The 20,877-nt window shown below is 45.9% G+C and overlaps 1 protein-coding gene across 1 annotated transcript in view; it reads right to left on the bottom strand.

The window, feature by feature from the left end:
* The window catches only part of Cont (Contactin), a 264,268-nt gene that overhangs the window by 102,132 nt on the left and 141,259 nt on the right, over positions 1 to 20,877 (bottom strand). The window contains exons 3-4 of the mRNA XM_071678565.1: positions 11,714 to 11,814; positions 5,057 to 5,218 (exon numbers count right to left, since the gene is read on the bottom strand). Of these exons, the coding sequence (XP_071534666.1) occupies positions 5,057 to 5,076 (20 nt within the window). The 5' untranslated portion in view covers positions 5,077 to 5,218; positions 11,714 to 11,814. The remainder of the gene's footprint in view (positions 1 to 5,056; positions 5,219 to 11,713; positions 11,815 to 20,877) is intronic.

The following is a 20,877-nucleotide window of genomic DNA, read 5'->3' as shown; positions in this document are numbered from 1 at the left end:
TCCCATTGGCCCTTCGTCTCGCTGGCCCTCCGCCCCACAAGTCCATGGCTGACGTCTTGCCAGTCCAACTTCCTTCCGGCTGCTGGGAAGTGAAGTTAGACGAAGTCTCCAGCTCAATCACCAACTGATGAACGCGACACAAGCCTCCGTACCATCATTTGCATAAAGGAAGGGCGGGCCAGGGGAGACGGATACGATGTCGAAGATGAAGGAGGAAAGATTAGGAGGGAAAAAGAAGATAGAGTTAGATATTTCACGAGAGCAGAAAAGGAGGAAAAAGGGAAATAAAAGGAGAAAGAGGTTGAACAGGAAAGAAAGGTGCCACATGGTGGCATAAGGGAGGGGAGAGGTTGCGAAGGGTAAATGCTCAGCAACACCTCTATAGGTTATTGCTCCTGACGGGGGCCTTAGACCTGGCCTTTCACCAAGGCTGGCTGAAGGGCTGAGCCGTGTAGCTGGTAATGTAAAATCGAGTGAATATGTCAAGTCATCTAAGATGTATCATATCCAATAAACCTGAGGGTTCACTCCTTTGTCTCGCTCCCGTAACACAATAACATACAAGATCTTAAGAACACTCAACGCTTTGGAGAACAATATGTTCTCCTGCTGGTAAACAAACGCGACGCACTATAACAGAGATCAGTGAGGAAAGAAAGGGGCCAGAATATGGCAATCTAATTAATGTAGCCTTAACATATGAAGCTCAACGTAACTTAGGGAGAAACGTCGTATCATTTCATCCTAAAGTGAGAAAGAGACTTCACAAAAGACGTCTTTAGGTATGAAGGACGCGTCGCATGAGGCTGTCCGTATATTCTTCATCGTATGATCTAGCGTCTTTACATACCATTTTCCTCTTTGAATAGTCCTACCTCACCTCTGTGTGCGGGAAGTTATCTTCGCCTCTGCGTCTTAAACTGTAATGATAAGAATGACGTGCGAAAGATTGGAGTTGTCCTCATCCCCGGGCGATTGTTTACGTCTACAGGATGGTAACGAGCAATGCAACTTGAGAAACAGTGATGTCGGTGCAAATGGTCAATTAGACAGGATCTGGTGCGGGCCTGCCAATGATGGAGGCGCGGGCGCTACGCTCAAGAATTTACATATAGATTCGACGGGGTCTATGAATAATCGTGGACCATACAGAATTTGCCGTCGCTTTGAGCATTCATTGCTGACATACACGGCACTCTATAGCTTGGATGGGGGAGGCCTAGGTGACTGTGTCCTCGGAGAAAACACTTATGATAACATATTATAACGTCTGTTGCTGGAACATATTGTTGGGTGAGGTCGGGGGGAAGGGCCTTGACCAGTCATTGGTAGATACCAGGAGGTGCCAGACCAAGGTGCCTGGGACTGGCAGCTCTGTAGGAGCAGGTGTCAGATACGAGCCACAATCAGACACATCGCCAGGGGAGGAAGTGACATCTTACAACCGATAAGAGACATGGATGAGACAGGTGGTCGCAATGAACACAAGCAACACGACGTGAGTGAATTTACTCGCGACGCTGTTCTCCCACTCTGACCTCAGAATCTGATCCCCTTTCCCTGCACCGCACGACTGCTCCTTTTTTTTTTTCCCCACTACTTCTGTAGGTATTACTTCGGGTTCTGCACCCGAGAACAGCGCTTTATAAAGACGGTAACAACAGCAAAAACAACTTCACTGTTACGTGTTCATTAGACCTGTGACGACATCAGGAGGTCGTCAGCTCTTTTTGGATAGATAGATAGATAGATTGATAGACAGATATACATAGATAGATAGGTAGATAGATAGATAGACAGAGATGAGAGAGAGAGAGAGAGAGAGAGAGAGAGAGAGAGAGAGAGAGAGAGAGAGAGAGAGAGAGAGAGAGAGAGAGAGAGAGAGAGAGAGAGAGAGAGAGAGAGAGAGAGAGAATATATGTGTCGAAGTTTATCTCACAATTCCTTCCAATACGCAGCAGGTCGTCAGGAGCTAGTCTGTTGTGGCTCTAGCTGTGTGTGTGTGTGTGTGTGTGTGTGTGTGTGTGTCTCGAGCCTGGGGTAATATCCGGCCGATATCCGTAGATCGTATCCGATTGTCGTGACCCGATATCCCCTTAGGTGGCGAGCCTGTGATAGGGAGGCAAGGGGTTGGAAAGACGACAACCCTCAACCCTCTCTTTTTCCCTCATGAATTCCTACACTGTAGAGAGTCCAGTGGCTGCTCTTTTCACGCTGAGTGAATAACAGATCTTTTGGCTTATCAATATTCGCGAAGCAACAAGTATCAGAAGGCTTTCGTTAGCATCTGTTGAACAATTTCATGCCTTACTCAATTTTTTTTTCTTTATCCTTTATTTCCTCCACTCACGCTTTTTGAACTTCATTATTTCCCTTTTCGTGTAAGCGCTGCTAACCTTCACTGGAACCTCACTGGAACTTGGGTTCATCACTGGAACTCGAGTTCATCACTGGAACACAGGTTCATCACTGGAACTCTGGTTCATCACTGGAACACAGGTTCATCACTGGAACTCTGGTTCATCACTGGAACACAGGTTCATCACTGGAACTCGAGTTCATCACTGGAACACAGGTTCATCACTGGAACTCGAGTTCATCACTGGAACACAGGTTCATCACTGGAACTCTGGTTCATCACTGGAACACAGGTTCATCACTGGAACTCTGGTTCGTCACTGGAACACAGGTACATCACAGGAACACAGGTTCATCACTGGAACTCTGGTTCGTCACTGGAACACAGGTTCATCACTGGAAAAAATCTCATCACTGGAATCCTGGGCCATCATGGGTGTATTTCCAGAATTCATTCAAGCAAAGAGACAAAGAACCAATCATACGCGAAGCCAACTGTAAGGTATAGGGTCGTTCATCCCAGCCAACCCGACGCTTTACTTCGGATTGCCAGGCATCTGTACCTCCCTACACAGATGCCACACTACCAGTAGAGCAAACATCAGTTAAACCGTCATATCCTGCACGACCCTGCCGGATGAGTGGACCGGGGATCCTCCTAAGTGAGGAGTTCCCGGAGCAGAAGTGAAGCCTTGAGGATCGAGGTCACAACTTTTTCTCAACCAAGGAGTTCTCTGAAGAGAATTCTTTGGCTATATCTTTAAGGAGGACGGACAGATTATCATGGACGTGCCATGACAACGTCGGCCAGGAGAGAGCCAGGAGTTTGGCAGGAAACAACTTGGAAATAAAGTTCAGCCAAAGAAAATCAAAAGGGAATTTTTTTCTTCCTGAAAAAAATATCTGAGAAGTACGCCAAAAATCAAACTGGCTTTGTGTAGATATTGCTGTTATGTACATATACAAATACTTGTATTGCAGTATATAAATGAGACGATAAACTAAGGTGGAAAGAACGTGGCATTACCATCATCAAAGCTCCAAGTGTCGAGTCTAAACTCTACGTAGACTCAAGACTTCCATGCCTCCGAACCATCAGAATATATCAAAGCAATTCCTCATCTTTTCCAACTTATTTTATGTCTTAAACCTCGTCTGGTTTTCTTCCTTATCCGACACACACGACAGAACTTTAGATGAAAACGCGCAAATTACATCGGTCCTTCCTACTCGAAAACAGCCACACGGACCTCGTCTACACACTCCTGCAGTGCACCGACCGCACCACCTTCGCTACCCTCGACCCACAGCAGATGTCAGTCTCGGGCGTCACGGTTCACCCAGGCACGTACGTACGTTGGAAGCAATTAATCCACGATCATCAGGTCTGACGGGTGCAGCTGGCAGCTCTCTTGAGGGCAGGGCCAATCTCCAGGTCTGGGAGGCTGGCAAGGAAACAGCTTCGGGATCAGCATAACAAGGAGGAAAATGTAGCAAGTGGAGAAAAACGTAGACGGCGGAAGAGGAGTAATGATGAAAGCAAAGGAGGATAAAGTCATCATAGCGTAAGGAAAAGAAATTTAAATATGATTTGAGCCTCGAGTTAGAGACAAGTGAGATCGCTCATATTTCACTCGGCCCCTAACATACGTATATATATATATATATATATATATATATATATATATATATATATATATATATATATATATATATATATATATATATATACTGATACTTGATTACTTCTGGTGATGGTCCTCCTTGATGTATCTCCTCGGGCGGTGTATAGTTAAAGTGGAGGCACCAACCTCGCCCTCCAAACATGCGAGAGGATCCCAGCCTCCCTCCATGGTTGCCATGATACATGACTGCGACACTGCCAGTTCCGAACACACCAGCGAAACAAATGAGACCCTTAGCAGGTCTGTCCGTCTTTCTACTCGTACCACATCAATCCCATGAGTTTCCTCCTCTCTTCCACTTATGCAAACGACCTCGTTTCGAGGCCCCCCCCCCCTTCCCCGCCTAGTAGTCTGTTGCTATTTGAATTCAGCTGCACAACACAACCCTCCTCGCGCGTTATAGTAGACCTTTGATTAATGGTCGACTCAGGGGTGGCTCCTCCTGATGTTAGCAGGCCGGTGTCTATAGCAGGACCATCTGTCTCTTTACCTCCTGCTCCAGCAGGAGTCCCCCCCCCTTTATCTTCATAAGGGCCACCCCCCTGCAGCACCCAGAAGGCTAGCCATTATATCACTTAAAATAATACAGTTCCTCATCTCGGCTCTGCAGTAATTCCAGATTAGACTCGCAGACCAAATGGGTTGGATAAGGCTAGCAGATGATGAATTCCACAGGTAAAAGCATGATACGGACGTGTATTAATCACAGGAGGACAGCATTCACATGCGAGATATTATTCACAGTGGGACAATATCCCGTGCGAGGCACGAGGGTGTTTTGTCATCTTCCCCCCCAAACACTGGCTGTGTTTACCTTCAGTTATCTGTCCGTTTACATACATAAAGCGCGTCGTTGCCTACATCAGCACGATGGGGGCAAGGTGCTGCAAATGCTGACAATCTAGTACCACATTACCCACAATAAGTGGAGGATGTGAATCACATTACAGGCGCTGAAAAGCACCCCACTGCTCCATTATGGGAGTAAATACGAACAAAGGAGTTCACATTACCTTATACGTAGTTCCATCATCTGCTGGCCTGGGTTTCTTGATGCACTCAGCGCGAAGAGAACACGACAACCCCACCCCCACCTCACACCTTAACCACCTATCTTGGCTCAGCAATGGCTTCGTCCAGCTCTCTCAAGTAAAGCAGCAAGCAACATGCCGGTTCTGTAAGCAAAAATAATGAATAGCAAAAGAGAGAGAGAGAGAGAGAGAGAGAGAGAGAGAGAGAGAGAGAGAGAGAGAGAGAGAGAGAGAGAGAGAGAGAGAGAGAGAGAGAGAGAGAGACGTGAATATCATGATACTAAACCATGTCAAACTTTTGGTTTCTCATAAAGACTGATTATATTTTTGTCTTCACTAGTTGTGTTCTCACATGCCAAGGACTATCATATATATATATATATATATATATATATATATATGAGACCATGTGTAAGGTGTGAGAGAGGAGCAGGTGGCCAGGTTGAATTACTACGCACATAAAATTCTTAAATTCCGACGCTTGAAATATTACATCGTCTAATATGCCCAGGTAATGAAGACGTTTCATGCACTGTTGCATTTCCATGAATAATTGCACTGGACGTTAACAGTCGTACATGCGATATAAGAAGTCAAACGAGCTGGTTTAATGTGGAATCGACTCTGTGAAAACTGGAGGACGTCCAACTTGGTAATGTTAATTGGTTAACTGGTAATGTTAACATGCCTAATGTTAACATGCACGGCGGGGTGGTCATGGACCGGAGTCCTGCATGACTTGTGGACTCTACAATGTGGCGTCCTGCTTGGTGCATGATGGAGAGAGATGAAACGACTTAATGTCACCTTCCTCTCCTTCATCTGGCACCACTCTCACTCACTCCTCTCATTTGTGCCTCCCTCCCTCTCATCTTTTCCTCTCTCTCTCTCCCTCTCCCTCTCCTGTTCTTCTCTCTCCTGCTCCCGCCCACACCCCTTGCCACCACGTCCTCCCCTCCCTAACACCCCCTGCCACGTCCTCCCCCCTATTGTATTACCCCTCAAACACATTCCGTCTCCATCATGCCCTCCTCCTCCCCCTTCCTCCTTCCCCCTCCACCGTACCTCCACACTCACACCGCCAGCAAGGTCTCATTTTCAATTTAATTTCCTCTCCTCTCCTCTTCCTCTTCTTCCTCCATAAATACAATCTTCTATCCGCGCTTCTAGTTTCAACCATGTTGTTTTTGGCAGCGCGACTGCCTCTCCTTTTGTATACCCGGCGGCCATGTGCCGGACACAGAACACCCGAGTCAACACACCTTCAGTGTACCCGAAATACGTCATAAAGTCAGGATGAGACTTGGATCCTATAAGCAGAGGTGTGGGAAGCGATTCATCCCGCGTTATCCTCCTCCAACAAAGTATGTTCAGTCTGCTGGTCTTCATCGACGCCTTTCGTCCCACACAGAACGTACGCCGTGTTCAGTGAGGGGGGGGGGGGGAAGACTGTGTTGCGGGGGGGTGGGGTGTGGAGGTGGGGGTCGCAATGAGAGAGAGAGAGAGAGAGAGAGAGAGAGAGAGAGAGAGAGAGAGAGAGAGAGAGAGAGAGAGAGAGAGAGAGAGAGAGAGAGAGAGAGAGAGAGAGGGTGAGACATGTCTATCGATCACTAATAGGTTTGAGGCCTTTTAAAGGAACATGTGATCTTCCATCCATGTCTGGACTATATATTTTTGCCATATCTTCAACTGGTATAGCTTTAGATATCTTTCCCCCACTGTTATGTGATGATATCTTTCCTGTCTTTCCCCCACAGTTATAAAATGATATCATGTCTTACTTTCTCAATTTCTTCTTCACTCTGGAATAACACGCGTCGTACAATTTCTAACAATGCTCTCTATTTGTCAAAATGTTCCCGTTTTCCTTTTTTTTTTTTTTACAACTCCGCCCGCCAAAAAAAATGCGTCCTAAACATCCTGAGTGGCTGGGGATCGAGAAGATGAGAGACGGGTTACCCCCACTCGCCAGCGGGTGCGACACGACCCCAAAGAACGACCCGGGGAGAATAATTGTAGCTTCTCGCGTGGTGGAGGTCGTGCGAGGCCTCTTGTTTGGCCAATAACCTTAACAGGCCAGAGTTATGGGCCGGCCAGTGAGAGGCCGCAGGTGCCATGTGAACAAACATCGCCAAGGATATTGGCCATCAGTGTCCATAAAGTGTGTACTGCAAGGAGAAGTTTGTGCGGGAGTCGTGTTCGTGTCGTAGAGAGAAGCGCATTTAGATTCTAAAGACAGAGACAGACAGACAGACAGACAGACAGACAGACAGACAGAAAGACAGACAGACAGACAGACAGACACACGTACCTCTAATTGACCTGAGCGTCGAATGATTCCGTCGAGTTCAAGAGGACAATACCTCAGGCCCCCACGAGATATCAATGGCTCCTGGCTTTTGGGTACATGGGTTCGACTACTGCGGGCTGATGGGGGAGTCAACAAAATCGTAAACCAAAAGCATAAAATAAACCCAGGCTGATGGAGAGGAAAAAAAGAGAAAAGAAAAGAGCTGTGGCTTTCACGTGTGCCTCTCAAAATCTAAATCATATCATTAGATGTTAAATATATTCATATCTGACAGCTGGTGAGCCGTGAAGAGAGTTGGTAGGAGAGAGAGAGAGAGAGAGAGAGAGAGAGAGAGAGAGAGAGAGAGAGAGAGAGAGAGAGAGAGAGAGAGAGAGAGAGAGAGAGAGAGAGGTAAAATTAGTGGTACGTCTTCATCATTTTCGAGCCTATGTGGTCTTACGGCAGGAGAATCCTTAACTCCTCGTGAAGGAGGTGTTGTTAAGGATTCACCTGCTGGTGGGGGAATGTGGCTTGACACTGACGCACCTTGACGACCCCTGGCAGACGCTGGGCCTGAAGCCTAACCATCGAACCAGCCTCATACATCACACCAGGGAAGGATGGGAATCTTCAGCCTCTGAGGGGGTGTTAGGAACCTCGCCCCGTCAAGAGAGCCGGGAGGGGAGAGCCTGGAGAGGAGAGACGGGAGGGGAGAGCCGGGAGAGGAGAGACGGGAGAGGAGAGCCGGGAGAGGAGAGACGGGAGAAGAGAGACGGGAGGGGAGAGCCGGGAGAAGAGAGACGGGAAAGGAGAGCCGGGAGAGGAGAGACGGGAAAGGAGAGCCGGGAGAGGAGAGACGGGAGGGGAGAGCCTGGAGAGGAGAGACGGGAAAGGAGAGACGGGAGGGGACAGGAGGTTGAGGTTGTGGTTGATAATGATGACCCTAGTGGCGGTGCCGAAGGGAAAAAGTAGACGAATGATTTTTTACCTTTTTTTTTCTTTCTTAACGAGGCGTGCACGGGATAGAGAGAGAATTGGAGTGATGTGATATACAGGGGGCGACGTGCTCTCAGTGCGCGAAGCGATCTGAGGAAACTATACAGTGTAGGCCTGCTAACGTCTGTTTCCAACCCATTTTCCTTCAAGCCTTCTTTCACTCACTTCCTTCTGCCTCTTCCTCTCGTTATTCACCTCTCTATTCATTCTCCGCCATTAATATTCACTCACTCCTCCTCATCCCATCTCCTCTCCCCCTCTCTCTCTCTCTCTCTCTCTCTCTCTCTCTCTCTCTCTCTCTCTCTCTCTCTCTCTCTCTCTCTCTCTCACACACACACACACCACCACAGGCGACACAGTACGCTCAGTGCAGCGCCGCGACGAAGCGCGGGGCGTAACGCGATACGCCCTCCTCCTCGGTCTCCACCGCCGCCACCGCTGCGGCAAAAGCAAATTGACGGCTCGGGAGGAGGGGCACCCCCCCCCCCCCCCAGGGGCACCCCCCCAGGGGCAACCCCCCCCCCCCCCCCCCCCCAAGAGTCGCCGGGAAATTGTCGTACTTTGGCTGCGTCTCAGGTGTCTGATGGGAGGTGGGAGATGAACGGGTGAGAGAGAGAGAGAGAGAGATAGATAGAGAGAGAGAGAGAGAGAGAGAGAGAGAGAGAGAGAGAGAGAGAGAGAGAGAGAGAGAGAGAGAGAGAGAGAGAGAGAGAGAGGTGATATATATTAACTCAATTCTTCCTCCATGTCAATGAAGCCATTCTATTCCAATTTCTTTCTCTTTTACCTTTAAAAAAAATGGAAAGGAAATTGGTCTTGATACAGGCAGACGTGATGTCCTCTGGTAGGCGTCCCACCCGCTGTGGCCACGGCAGGAGGAGCTTAAGGTCATGAAGTCTGGGGGCGCGGGGCGGGTACACGAGGGGGGGTGTGTGTCTGGGGTCTGGAGGTAGGGCGCTCTGCTGGGGGTTGGATGGGCGGATGGGGAGGTTGTGGGTACAGGAAGGGAACTCCCGCCCGATAACACTGATTTATGATGGGGCAAGTTTCTGAGCTTTGCGGGGGTCAGAGATATGATGGGGGGGAGAGAGAGAGAGAGAGAGAGAGAGAGAGAGAGAGAGAGAGAGAGAGAGAGAGAGAGAGAGAGAGAGAGAGAGAGAGAGAGAGAGAGAGAGAGAGAGAGAGAGAGAGAGAGAGAGAATGTGCTAAATCCGGATATATATATAAAAAAAAGATAAATGCTAAAAAGTATTACATCTCTAATCTAAGGAGCCGAAATCATAACAGACCCCAATTCTCCTATATTTTTGTCAGCCAAGCTCATATAAATGTTATGTGTTTCTGAAGGTAACAACAGCGATTATTCTTATCTAAGAATGTGGAGATAACAAAGTCACTCAACTTTCTCCAAGACAAAGGTGATCCACGTAGACAAAATTGGCAAATAAATCAAATACTCTAAAACATTATTGTTATGCAGAACACGTACGTCAACGTCGAGACTCCACCCCACAGTCATAACTCCTAATTAACAGTTTATAAATACTAATTATAGCCTAACAAAATTATCTCCTTAATCATTTGGCATCATTAATCACAGTGAATAATTATTCAGAAGCCCTCCAAAAAAAAGAAATAATACGACGAGGCGTCATACATTACTCACTCTCTCTGAGAGTTTTATCATGTAAGCATTCATGATTTACAGCCAGGGAGACGTGTAGTATATATATATATATATATATATATATATATATATATATATATATATATATATATATATATATATATATATATATATATATACTTTTCTCTACGGCAGTATAAATCGTTCCTAAGAGGCCATGCTTTACGCCTGGCCGACCAGGAATATCCAGGAACCTTTCTAAAAGAGATTTAAAGTGTTGGAAGTGGAAGTTGATCCTTAAATCAAAGTGACGGGTCTCTAGTGTTATTGGCACAGTACGTGAGATGGGTGAGAGAAAAGACGAGGAAAAGGGGCGGGTGGGTGGGTCTGGGGTCTGGGTCTGGGGTCTTTTACAAGCCCTTTCTCTTTCCACTCTCTTTCCCATTTTTCTCGGCGGGGGAATGTTATGATCCCGTGGTTCTGTGGTGATGGTGAGGTGAGCTCAGGTGGAGAGAGGGGGGGTTCGAGGGGGGTCAGCAGGTGTGATCACAGTGACGTGAGCTCAGCCGACGTGAGCTCACAAGAGATGTCTTGACATCTACGTCAGCGAGCCAGTAATGTAGCGACCATCTCGAAACATCTCTTCTAGCGACGCCTTTCGCAGAGCATGACCATTGTAAACAAAAAATACACTTTCCATGTTTACGTGGTGTAATGGGTCAGCATAGCTGAATATGATGAATTCACACACGGGCCCGCCTGGTTCTGCACCCTTGCCTGGACAGTAGGCCCACAGTCAACCTAGCTGTTCATCCTCCCTTGGAAGGATTGGCCGATAAATAGGTTTACCCGCCATGAGCTGATGTAATAATAACAGTGAACGTATATTTTCTTTTCTATATCCGAACTATATTTGTAAGAGCAAGAATCACATCCTGATTTCTCACTGCACTAATCACTCGTTCAACCACACACAAAAAGCTTTTCCTCTGCTGCTCCTCCTTCATTCCCACCGAAAAAGACCTGACCTGTAAAAAACAGTTGGCAAATTTCGTTACAGGAGTTAATGGCTTGTGTGAAAGTTTGGGCATCTCACAAGTCCCCAGGGAAACTCCAAATTTCCAAGCTGCATTTGTCTTTTCAAGAAGCGAAGAGTTCGTCATTACAATTCTCTCTCTTTTGTTTTTAAAGTCGTTTAACTTGACATTAAGTTTCTGAGGTGAAGGACTGTCATTAGAGAATAGATTTATCCTTTGCCATTTGGTAGTTTTATCCTTCAGTAGCTTTATCATTCAGTAGCTGTATCCTTCAGTAACTGTATCCTTCAGTCGCTGTCTCCTTCAGTAGCTGTATCCTTCAGTCACTGTATCCTTCAGTCACTGTATCCTTCAGTCACTGTATCCTTCAGTAGCAGTTTCCTCCAGTGGCTGTATCCTTCAGCAGCAGTACCCTTCAGTAGCTGTATCCTTCAGTAACTGTATCCTTCAGTAACTGTATTCTTCAGTCACTGTATCCTTCAGTAGCAGTGACGAGGTCACAAGAAATCTTTAAGGCCATCTGACCCACAGCAGCTGACCGTCATATAACACCAACATCTTTAAAAAGAATAAATGTAATGGTATCTGGACCCACATGTTGCATATCTTGTAGCGTACACGAAGTGATGAAAAGAAGTATCATAAATGTTTCAAGTCTACGAGCTTATACAAAGGCTTTCTTTACTCACTGTGCAGTGAAATGGTTATGTTGACTGCCGTAGAGTTGTCTACCACACCCTCTGTCGCTGTCCTCACCCTGACCTCACGAAAACACAATTACGACCTGTATCTGTGGAACAAAGAAAATCTGGCTATAGACAAATAGGTTAGGTACCTTTTTATGTACATGGCCCAAGTTCCAGATATAAGTCCTCCTTATCAAGGCCTGGAACTGACGAAACAAAGGAGGGTAATTAAAACGAAACGGCGAGGAAAAGGAGTGAAGATAAATAGTTTTAAAAAATGAGGGGCAAGTGTTTCTGTTTTCTACACGTCCGTGTGAATATATACATAAATATTCGTGGCAATGAATTCATATACATAGACAGACAGAGAGACACACAAAAAAAAAAAAACACAGACAGATATAGACACATACACTCACAAACAAACAAGTGTTCATTGCAATACGATCATAAATTGGAATACAGTCACACATTGAAATACGGCTCTAGGCTGAAATACGTACATAGGTTGAACTAGGTACGTGGGCTAAATTATGGATGAGGTCAGAATACGGAAAATAATTGAGATACGGACGCAGGTTGAAATCTAGTTCTGCTTTCTCGGTTAAGTCATTGCTTGCACAGGTCGGCAAAACAAATAAACTTCATTCATCCGCTACAGAACATTCATTTCTGTAGTTCTCGCTCGTAGAGCAATTGAGACCCAGTGAAAGGGGCTGTATGATACGACTTCTACACCTACAACACACCAGCGTGGCTCTCGTACAATACATCAGCTTGGGTACTGTATCAATGCAACGCTTACACCTACAAATCCATCTGTTTCTCAACTCATTTCTCACATACATTCTTCATAGCAAACACCTGATCCACACATCCTCGACCACTTCTGAAACCACACTGCTCCTCCCGATACGATGCTCTGTACATGCCTTCACCCTCTCAATCAATACCCTCCCATACAACTTACCAAGTACGTTCAACAAACTTATGCCTATGTAGTTTGAACACTCACCTTTAATCCCCCCTTTGTCTTTGAGCAATGGCACTATATCAAATACTTTCCCCCAGTCCTCAGGCACCTCACCATGACCCCTTACACACAGCTGATCGTAATGTTTGCCCTCTCCCTTAACCATACAGCTGCTCTGAAGGAGCACAAGGGTAGCTTCCCTCTCGGGAGCAGGTTAGTCAGTCATTCACGATCGTTCTTTAAGGAAAGACTTCAAAATACTAAAGGTACGACGACGACGAGTCGGTAAATCTAATACCTCCGTACTGGGTGCGATATTTGTGATGGACGTCTGTTCAAATGATACCTCGCGAACCCTGGCTGCTCAGCTGTCTGCTGGCAACACGTCAAAGCCGCGCATAAGCTCTCATGTCGAGTCTTTCATCTCCAATAGTTATAAACAGGTCGTAATCTCCTGCCGGGAATCTTCCTTAACTGTGATAATCGTCCGAACTCCTCTCCAAAGGGCTTCCTTCAAAGCGACCCGGAGGTGATCATCCGACAGAACGAGCTACCTTAGTCCTGGAATTAGCCTGGATGCAGGTCACTATGTTCTTCCTGGAAGCGACCAACTTCTCGCGAGCAAAGCAGATTGATCCATGGCTTCCTCGTTGTATGATCTTCCTGTTTGTAGATGGCTAAGCTCTCGAAGGTCGTCCGTGTGGCAGACTTTGGGTAGCAAGCATACGAGTTTTGGCTGATGATGGAGCATCGTGACCAACATTCATTAATCTCCTCCTTGTCTTATCTTTTTCGCCTCTTATGGGTCGAAGCGTTGGGGTACCACTTGCTGTAGGGACGGTACAGCCGTCAATGACATATTACATCAAGAGGACACCAGAGAACGGGGCCCCTTCGTCGAGACAAGGACTCCGCTCCTCAGAGATCTGGCGAATTTGACGATAACAACATCTCCTCCCCTGAAGTCAGTCTGGGAGGAACAGTCCACATAACAACAGCGCAGCTCTTAACATGAGCCACTGCAACGGAGACGAAGCCCCGTATTCTGCAGTGTAGGCATCACGGAGTGTTACCGAACACAGCCTGGCTGGAAGAGATTAGGAGCTACTCTCCGTATACTATCGGTCTGCTGGCCGTAGTATACCCAGCTCTTGCAGGCGTTCAGCTGAGGTCCTACACAATCTGCGTTGGCCTCAGGAGACCTTAGGGAACACCAGCAGCGGCAGTGTGGCTGCCCTGGAGACGGGGAAGCAATCTCACTAAGCCTTTGCCTGTGCCACCTTCACAGGGGAACATTAATATGGATCCTGTGGGAGGATCGTGACAAGTGGTGTACTCACCTCTCTAAGAGGTACAGGTTAGAGTGCCTGTGCTCGAGTGAGAGAGCCTGAGTGCGTTAGCTCAAGTGTATGAGCTTGAGTGCGGTCAGTTCGAGTGGAAACTTGAGTGCGTCAGGGAGCGTAAAGCGAAAACGCGCGAGCTTTGGTGAAGCTTGAGTGCGTTAGATCGAGTGCAGCTAAAGGCGTGTGTTATAGCTAGAGTGCGTTAACCATTGTGGATGAGCCAGTGCCGTCAAAACCCGCAACTCTTGTCAACTTTCCTTCGATTTTTCGGTTACCTCATTTGAATAATTCCATATTCATGAATATGCCATTTTACTCCTTTTTCACGTCTCTGAATATATCTTCCTGGTCAGTTCCCTGCGATTTTGTTACTTTCATAACACTATGAGCCGTTCTACTTGACGGACATTTGTTTTTGCGATGAATGGAACAAATACATATAAAATAAATATAACCTTAAATTCTATAGGTTTATAATGACCATGAAAGGTGCACATGGGAGTACATTACAAGGACAGACAAAAGGGCTCCTGATGGTCCAACAGATGATGATTTGCAGCCTTCATCTAATCCATGGTCGAAGTTTAGGTTCATAAAGCAGTCGTCACCCCTCCCTTGATGTCACATATGGAAGACATCACTTTGATAACAGCTACCGTTAGCGGTTTTCCTTCTGGTACAACACACGAGTTAGCCCAAAGCATCGCTGCAGAAAATTCTTGCTGTCGTGGGTGTAGACTTTGCTGTGATGGGCCATCGTTTTCATCACTTCTTGATCCTCGAGGACTGCATCTGCTGCCAGGAGGAGTTTGGGGTCGATGATAGACAAGCGAACCAGGAGGAACACAGACGGAAACGTGTGTGTGTGTGTGTGTGTGTGTAAATCCTCACGACTGGACTGAACATTTGCTCTGTCATTACACTGGGGTTGGCAAGGTGTTTTCTAGAAGTCATATCGAAGTCATACCTCAGTATGTGAAGATCACACGAGCCTTCCCTTCGTCTCGAAGCGTGGCAATATGCCATCCCACACTGGAGGCCACATTTCCCTAGAGGGACTTATGAAAATTCTTTTCCACTCGATCTCTAAAACCATTCGAGCCGGAGCGATGGGTAATGGAAATCGCGGCATCTCAGACTCACTGGAATTGGAGGATTACTCGTCATGTGCAGGAAGACCCTCGTTAATGATGGATGGTTGAGGAAGCCTCGGTGCATACGACTAATAGTTTACTCATTTGTTGAGGTAACGACCGACCTCGACATTACCTGTGCAGCAAGGCAGGTACTACGACCAGGTACTTGGAAGATTTTTCACCGTCTATGAATCTGTCTCTTCATGAAGTCTCTCTCAAGAGGCACTTCAAGTGTTCGTCAGAACTGAAGGCACAGATCACAGCCTCTTTCTCTGTCTGTTTGTTTGTTCCATTCTTTGCATTTCTCCTTCTTCCTCCTTCTTTCTTCTTTTCCTCTTCGTTCTTGGGACATTTTCCCCCCTTCCTTTCTAAATACGAAATATCGATCCTTCCTTAGGCTCACATACTGTTTTAGTACACATCATTCATTATTCATTAGTGTAACCTCATCTCCCATTCTCCTTCTAAGACTTCCCCTTCATTACTTCCATATTCCAATATGGCCACATCCACCCCTCTACTCCTTCCTAATTTCGGACATTAGCCTTCTTCGTCATAACTCCCTCTATCTTCCCTCTTTATCTTCCTTCACCAAGGCCTCATCCTAGATCCTCTTGTCTCTTTCCATCTTCCATCTCTATTTTCTCTCCATCACTTCACTCTTCTTTTTTACTCTGTAAATCATTATACAAAGTATCAGTCGGTGTGGCTTCATTACCCGCAACCCTTTAAGCACATTTCGTCACCATAATTAGCTTCTCTCCACCTATGATCAATCAGCGGCGTGCAATTAGCAGCCGCTTAATAAGGTTTCGCTTTATTCTCCCACAACTTCAGAACAAATTACTTCATTACCTGGGCTTGCGTCCTTTAGCCTCCCTCCTCCCCATCGACCTATACTTTCCCTTTAAGGAGGAAAAAAAAATAATAATGAGATGATTCTAAAGCTGCTTGCCCAAGACCAACTTAAAACTCTGGTGTTAAAGCGGACTGTTGTTGGATAGACGAGAGAGAGAGAGAGAGAGAGAGAGAGAGAGAGAGAGAGAGAGAGAGAGAGAGAGAGAGAGAGAGAGAGAGAGAGAGAGAGAGACTCTCATGACGCAGTATTCCACGACGGAACCTATTTGTCACAAGTGCAATTTCCTTCAAGACGTTTTCATGCGGTACGTAGTAAATGTAAATAAGGTGGATAAACATGGTCCAACTCGTTCCCTCTTGATGTCTAAACTACCAAGAGGTGCATGGACGCCCTGGGTTGGCTACATCAGGTCAAGCTAGACTAAGCTTAGATCTACGGGCTTCTTAACAGCCGAATAAGCAAAGGCTATTGACCTAGGATTGCCTACACCAAGCCAAACTAAAGTAAGGACAAAGGGGTTTTCATAGTCAAACGGACAGGTGATAATAACCCAAGAAAGACTACGTTGCACCGAGCTAGAACGAGGCTGGAAGTATGGGCTTTTCATAACCAAATGGCCCAGAGGTGTTAGCCTATAAGAATGACAACCTTCATGCTAAGGTAGAGTTAGGCTAGGGCTACGAGCCTTCACGAACTCATAATAGCCCACTGCTCGAACTCATAATAGCCCGCTATTATTATGAGCTATTCTTACGTTTATACCCTTAAGAGAGCAATAGATCCAGGAAGGGTGTGTGCCTGGGATGGGGAGTAAAGGGAGATAAAGAAGGGAGGAGGGTAGAGAAAAAGGGCGGATGAAAGATGAAAAAGAAGAAAATGGATAAAATGAGGAGATTATTTAGAGGGGTGACCATTAAGAAGTGTCATTATCAAGTTTTACGATCTTCATCTCTTCCTCCTCACTTTTATAAAACTTCTATGCCCTAAAAATTTTTAGAGACTGGTCCTATTATCAATATGTTTCTTTTTTGGGTATTTGACTTAAGGGTTTTCCAATACATTAGATTTTAGGGGGAGTTATTTTTCCACGCGTACAATAAGTCTACGGTTTCGTCCCAACGCATTTCACTTACAAGTCCACCGTAAAAAAGGTGAGTTGGCCACTGGAGTGCAAAAGCCAATCACAGTGGAAGACGCCTTGGTCTTTGCTATATATGTAATATATATATATATATATATATATATATATATATATATATATATATATATATATATATATATATATATATATATATTTTGTAAATTTATCTTTTCGTAACCTTTATATGTATGTGGACTACACAAAGACACCCCCGCTGCGTCTGTGGACCATCTTCAGCACATATCCAGTATACCAAATGGTCTGAAATCACAATCAGGAACAGATAATACCACCCAAAGCGTGATAGGACTGACGATGAAATCTATCAATTTATCTATTTCTATCCCATTTGCTGACCAGTGGCAAACGCCTTTTTGTAGATATCTAGAAAAAAAAAAGACATAGAGGTGTTTGGTAGAGTTATGGGGTACCATCCTCCATCTTCATCAAATGGAAGTAGCAGTAGAAGTAATGTCAGGATCTTGCCTCCCTCCCCCGGTATCACTTCCCTTCCATTTGTTCTTTCCCCAAATATTTCAAATGGGAGAAGGATATGTCTGTTCACATTCACCGTCCGAGGTAGGAGGGATGGCCGCCCCACAAAAAAAGAGCCCACTCCAAAAAAAAATCCAGTTATTTACCATCCCTCCTATAGCATCACCACTACTATGTAGTTTTATCTTCCAATATGGATGGCTTGATGGGTTGGAGGCGGCAAGGGGGTAGGGGGCGAGTTCGTAAACAACCCCCCTACCTCCTCCACTTGACAACAGGCCAAATCATGGAGGATGGTGACCAATGTCTAGCGATGAGTTTCTCTTTTTCGTCTCCTTCCTCTCATAACCAATGGATCAGAGCGAAAGGTCTGGCGCAGCGAATTCACGGGCGACGGCCCATTTTCTACGAGATATCGCCAACTGGTTTATTTTTCTTTTTCCTCTATTCTTTTCTTTTTTTCTTCTGTCGGTTGAAGAGTCATCTGCGCCAGATGAGGTCAGCAATCACATGACGCCGACGACCTCAGATGTGACAAATGGTAATGTTTGTGGTGAGGGCCATTTTCTTTCTTCTATCCGCGATATCAGCGGTAGTTTAAAGGACTGGAACACATACACACAAAAATAACGCCCCGGTTCATTAGCTTCCATGGACGGGAGGCAACACAAAAGAAATACAAAAATGTCAAGTTCAGAAAAGTATGATTCATCAAGTTAAATATACGAAAGCCATAGAATGAAATGCTTTTTTTTTTTTTTTTTTAGATATTCGCCATTTCCTTTATCAGTGAGGTAGCGTTAAGAACAGAGGACTAAGCCGAAGAGGGAAAATCCTCCCTTGGCCCCCCTTTCTCTGTTCCTTCTTTTGGAAAAATAAAGAAACTGGAGGGGAGGATTTTCAGCCTCTCCGCTTCCTCAATTTTCAGTCGCCTTTTACTACGACGATGACGACCACCACCACCACCACCACAACCACCACCACAACCACTACCACAACCACCACCACAACCACCACGACAACCACCACCACCACCACAACCACCACAACCACAACCTCCACCACACCCACCACAACCACCACCACAACCTCCACCAAAACCACCACCAAAACCATCACCACAACAACTACCACAACCACCACCACCACCACCACAACCACCACCACAACCACCACCACCACAACCACCACCACAACCACCACCACCACCACCACCACCACAACCACCACCACAACCACCACCACAACCACCACCACCACAACCACCACGTACTGACAACATCTTGCCGGCCGAGGATGGAACCCAGGAACCGGACTGTGCTAGACCGGACCCCAGCTTTACTTTTCCGGATGATGTTATCCGGACTGTGAACAATACGCTTTACCTACATTCCTTCTTCCAGATGCAGTGCGGACACTGTGAATCATAACGAACCACAGAGACGAGCAGTTCGTTATCTGGCAGCATTTTGCATTATCTTTCGTTCATAGGGTCAGCCAACAGAATGGTCGTAATTCCCAATAACTGATAACAGAGCTTCCGACCAGTAATACCCCCTGGGGTTCAGTGAACGATGATATACGCCACGAACGGATGGAAAACGAAGATTTATGGTATGATAGTTTCCCAAATTCATCTCCCAAGATGGAGGGTTGAGTAAGGGAATTCTAACAAAAAAAAAACAAGTATCTATAATTATCTCTCTCTCTCTCTCTCTCTCTCTCTCTCTCTCTCTCTCTCTCTCTCTCTCTCTCTCTCTCTCTCAATCTACGTACCAATGTATCTACCAATCTACACAGCTATCTATCTATCTATCAGCTAAAAGGCGGTTGCCATTCATCGACCACTGGAGGTATATCACCGTCACTACCAAGACTTGCGAAGCGAAGCAGCACTTCAGTGGCTGTCAGGTTCCACTTCCTTGGTCCAGAGAGCTTTCTTTTGCTCTCCGGTTCACTCTGGCGTGGGCTGCGGCGGCTGCTGGCACTCAGCTGTTGTTCGGACATGCAATCCCTCCATCTCACAAATAACACTTGACAACACGTGCCTCACACAAGACTTTCTCTATCATTCCAGATTTGATCACAGTAAACGTTGCACGCTTCCTCCGCCTTTTGGGTAAACATTCGTCGTAAATATTCTTATTTCTTGAATCTGTCTGTTAGTCCGTCTCTTTACACACACACACACACCCACACACACACACATATATATAAATATATATATATATATATATATATATATATATATATATATATATATATATATATATATATATATATATATATATATATACTTTCCTATGAGTCCACGGGGAAAATGAAACACGATAAGTTCCCAAGTGCGCTTTCGTGTAATAATCACATCACCAGGGGAGACACAAGAGAGAAATATCACAATCAGTTGATATACAACGAAGAGACGTAGCGGGGACGCTTATGATTGCATTGTGAGCAAAATGTCTCTTTCTTTCTTTGAGGTTTTGATTACAATCTTGTCGAAGAACTATTCACTCCATAGAGAGTCCAGTCTTTCCCTGCTCCTGATTGTAGTGCAGTCTTAAAGCTAGAGGAAACCCTGGGAAAGGGGCCACAGTGGTTATATGATGACAATGTAGGAATAATCCAAAACATTCGTAAGTAAAATGTCTAAAACATACATATGTACTCAATATACATACATGGACACAATGTCCACAAAATGCATCGATGCATTGTCCAAAATATTCATACATATGTGTATGCTGTCCAAAATACACTTATGGGCACAGTATTCAAAAATATACATATGTACGCATGGTTTTGATACATATGGAAAGCGTCAGATATGGAGAAAATGGTTACTGAAGCATGTGTATAGATCACAATAATTATGACACAGAACCTGATATGAAATTCCATCCAGCTGCTTTGGAAGTGTGACGTGGCCAGGTGTGTGGCGACATGTGACGTGGCCAGGTGTGTGGCGACATGCGACGTGGCCAGGTGTGTGGCGACATGTGACGGGCCAGGTGTGTGGCGACATGTGACGTGGCCAGCTGTGTGGCGACATGCGACGTGGCCAGGTGTGTGGCGACATGTGACGTGGCCAGGTGTGTGGCGACATGTGACGTGGCCAGCTGTGTGGCGACATGCGACGTGGCCAGGTGTGTGGCGACATGTGACGTGGCCAGGTGTGTGATGAAACGTCGGGACGTACCTAAACGTACCAATATAAATC

This window comes from Panulirus ornatus, chromosome 28, assembly GCF_036320965.1.
Source record: "Panulirus ornatus isolate Po-2019 chromosome 28, ASM3632096v1, whole genome shotgun sequence".
NCBI lineage: Eukaryota > Metazoa > Arthropoda > Malacostraca > Decapoda > Palinuridae > Panulirus > Panulirus ornatus.
This window is presented reverse-complemented; position numbering and strand designations above follow the sequence as displayed.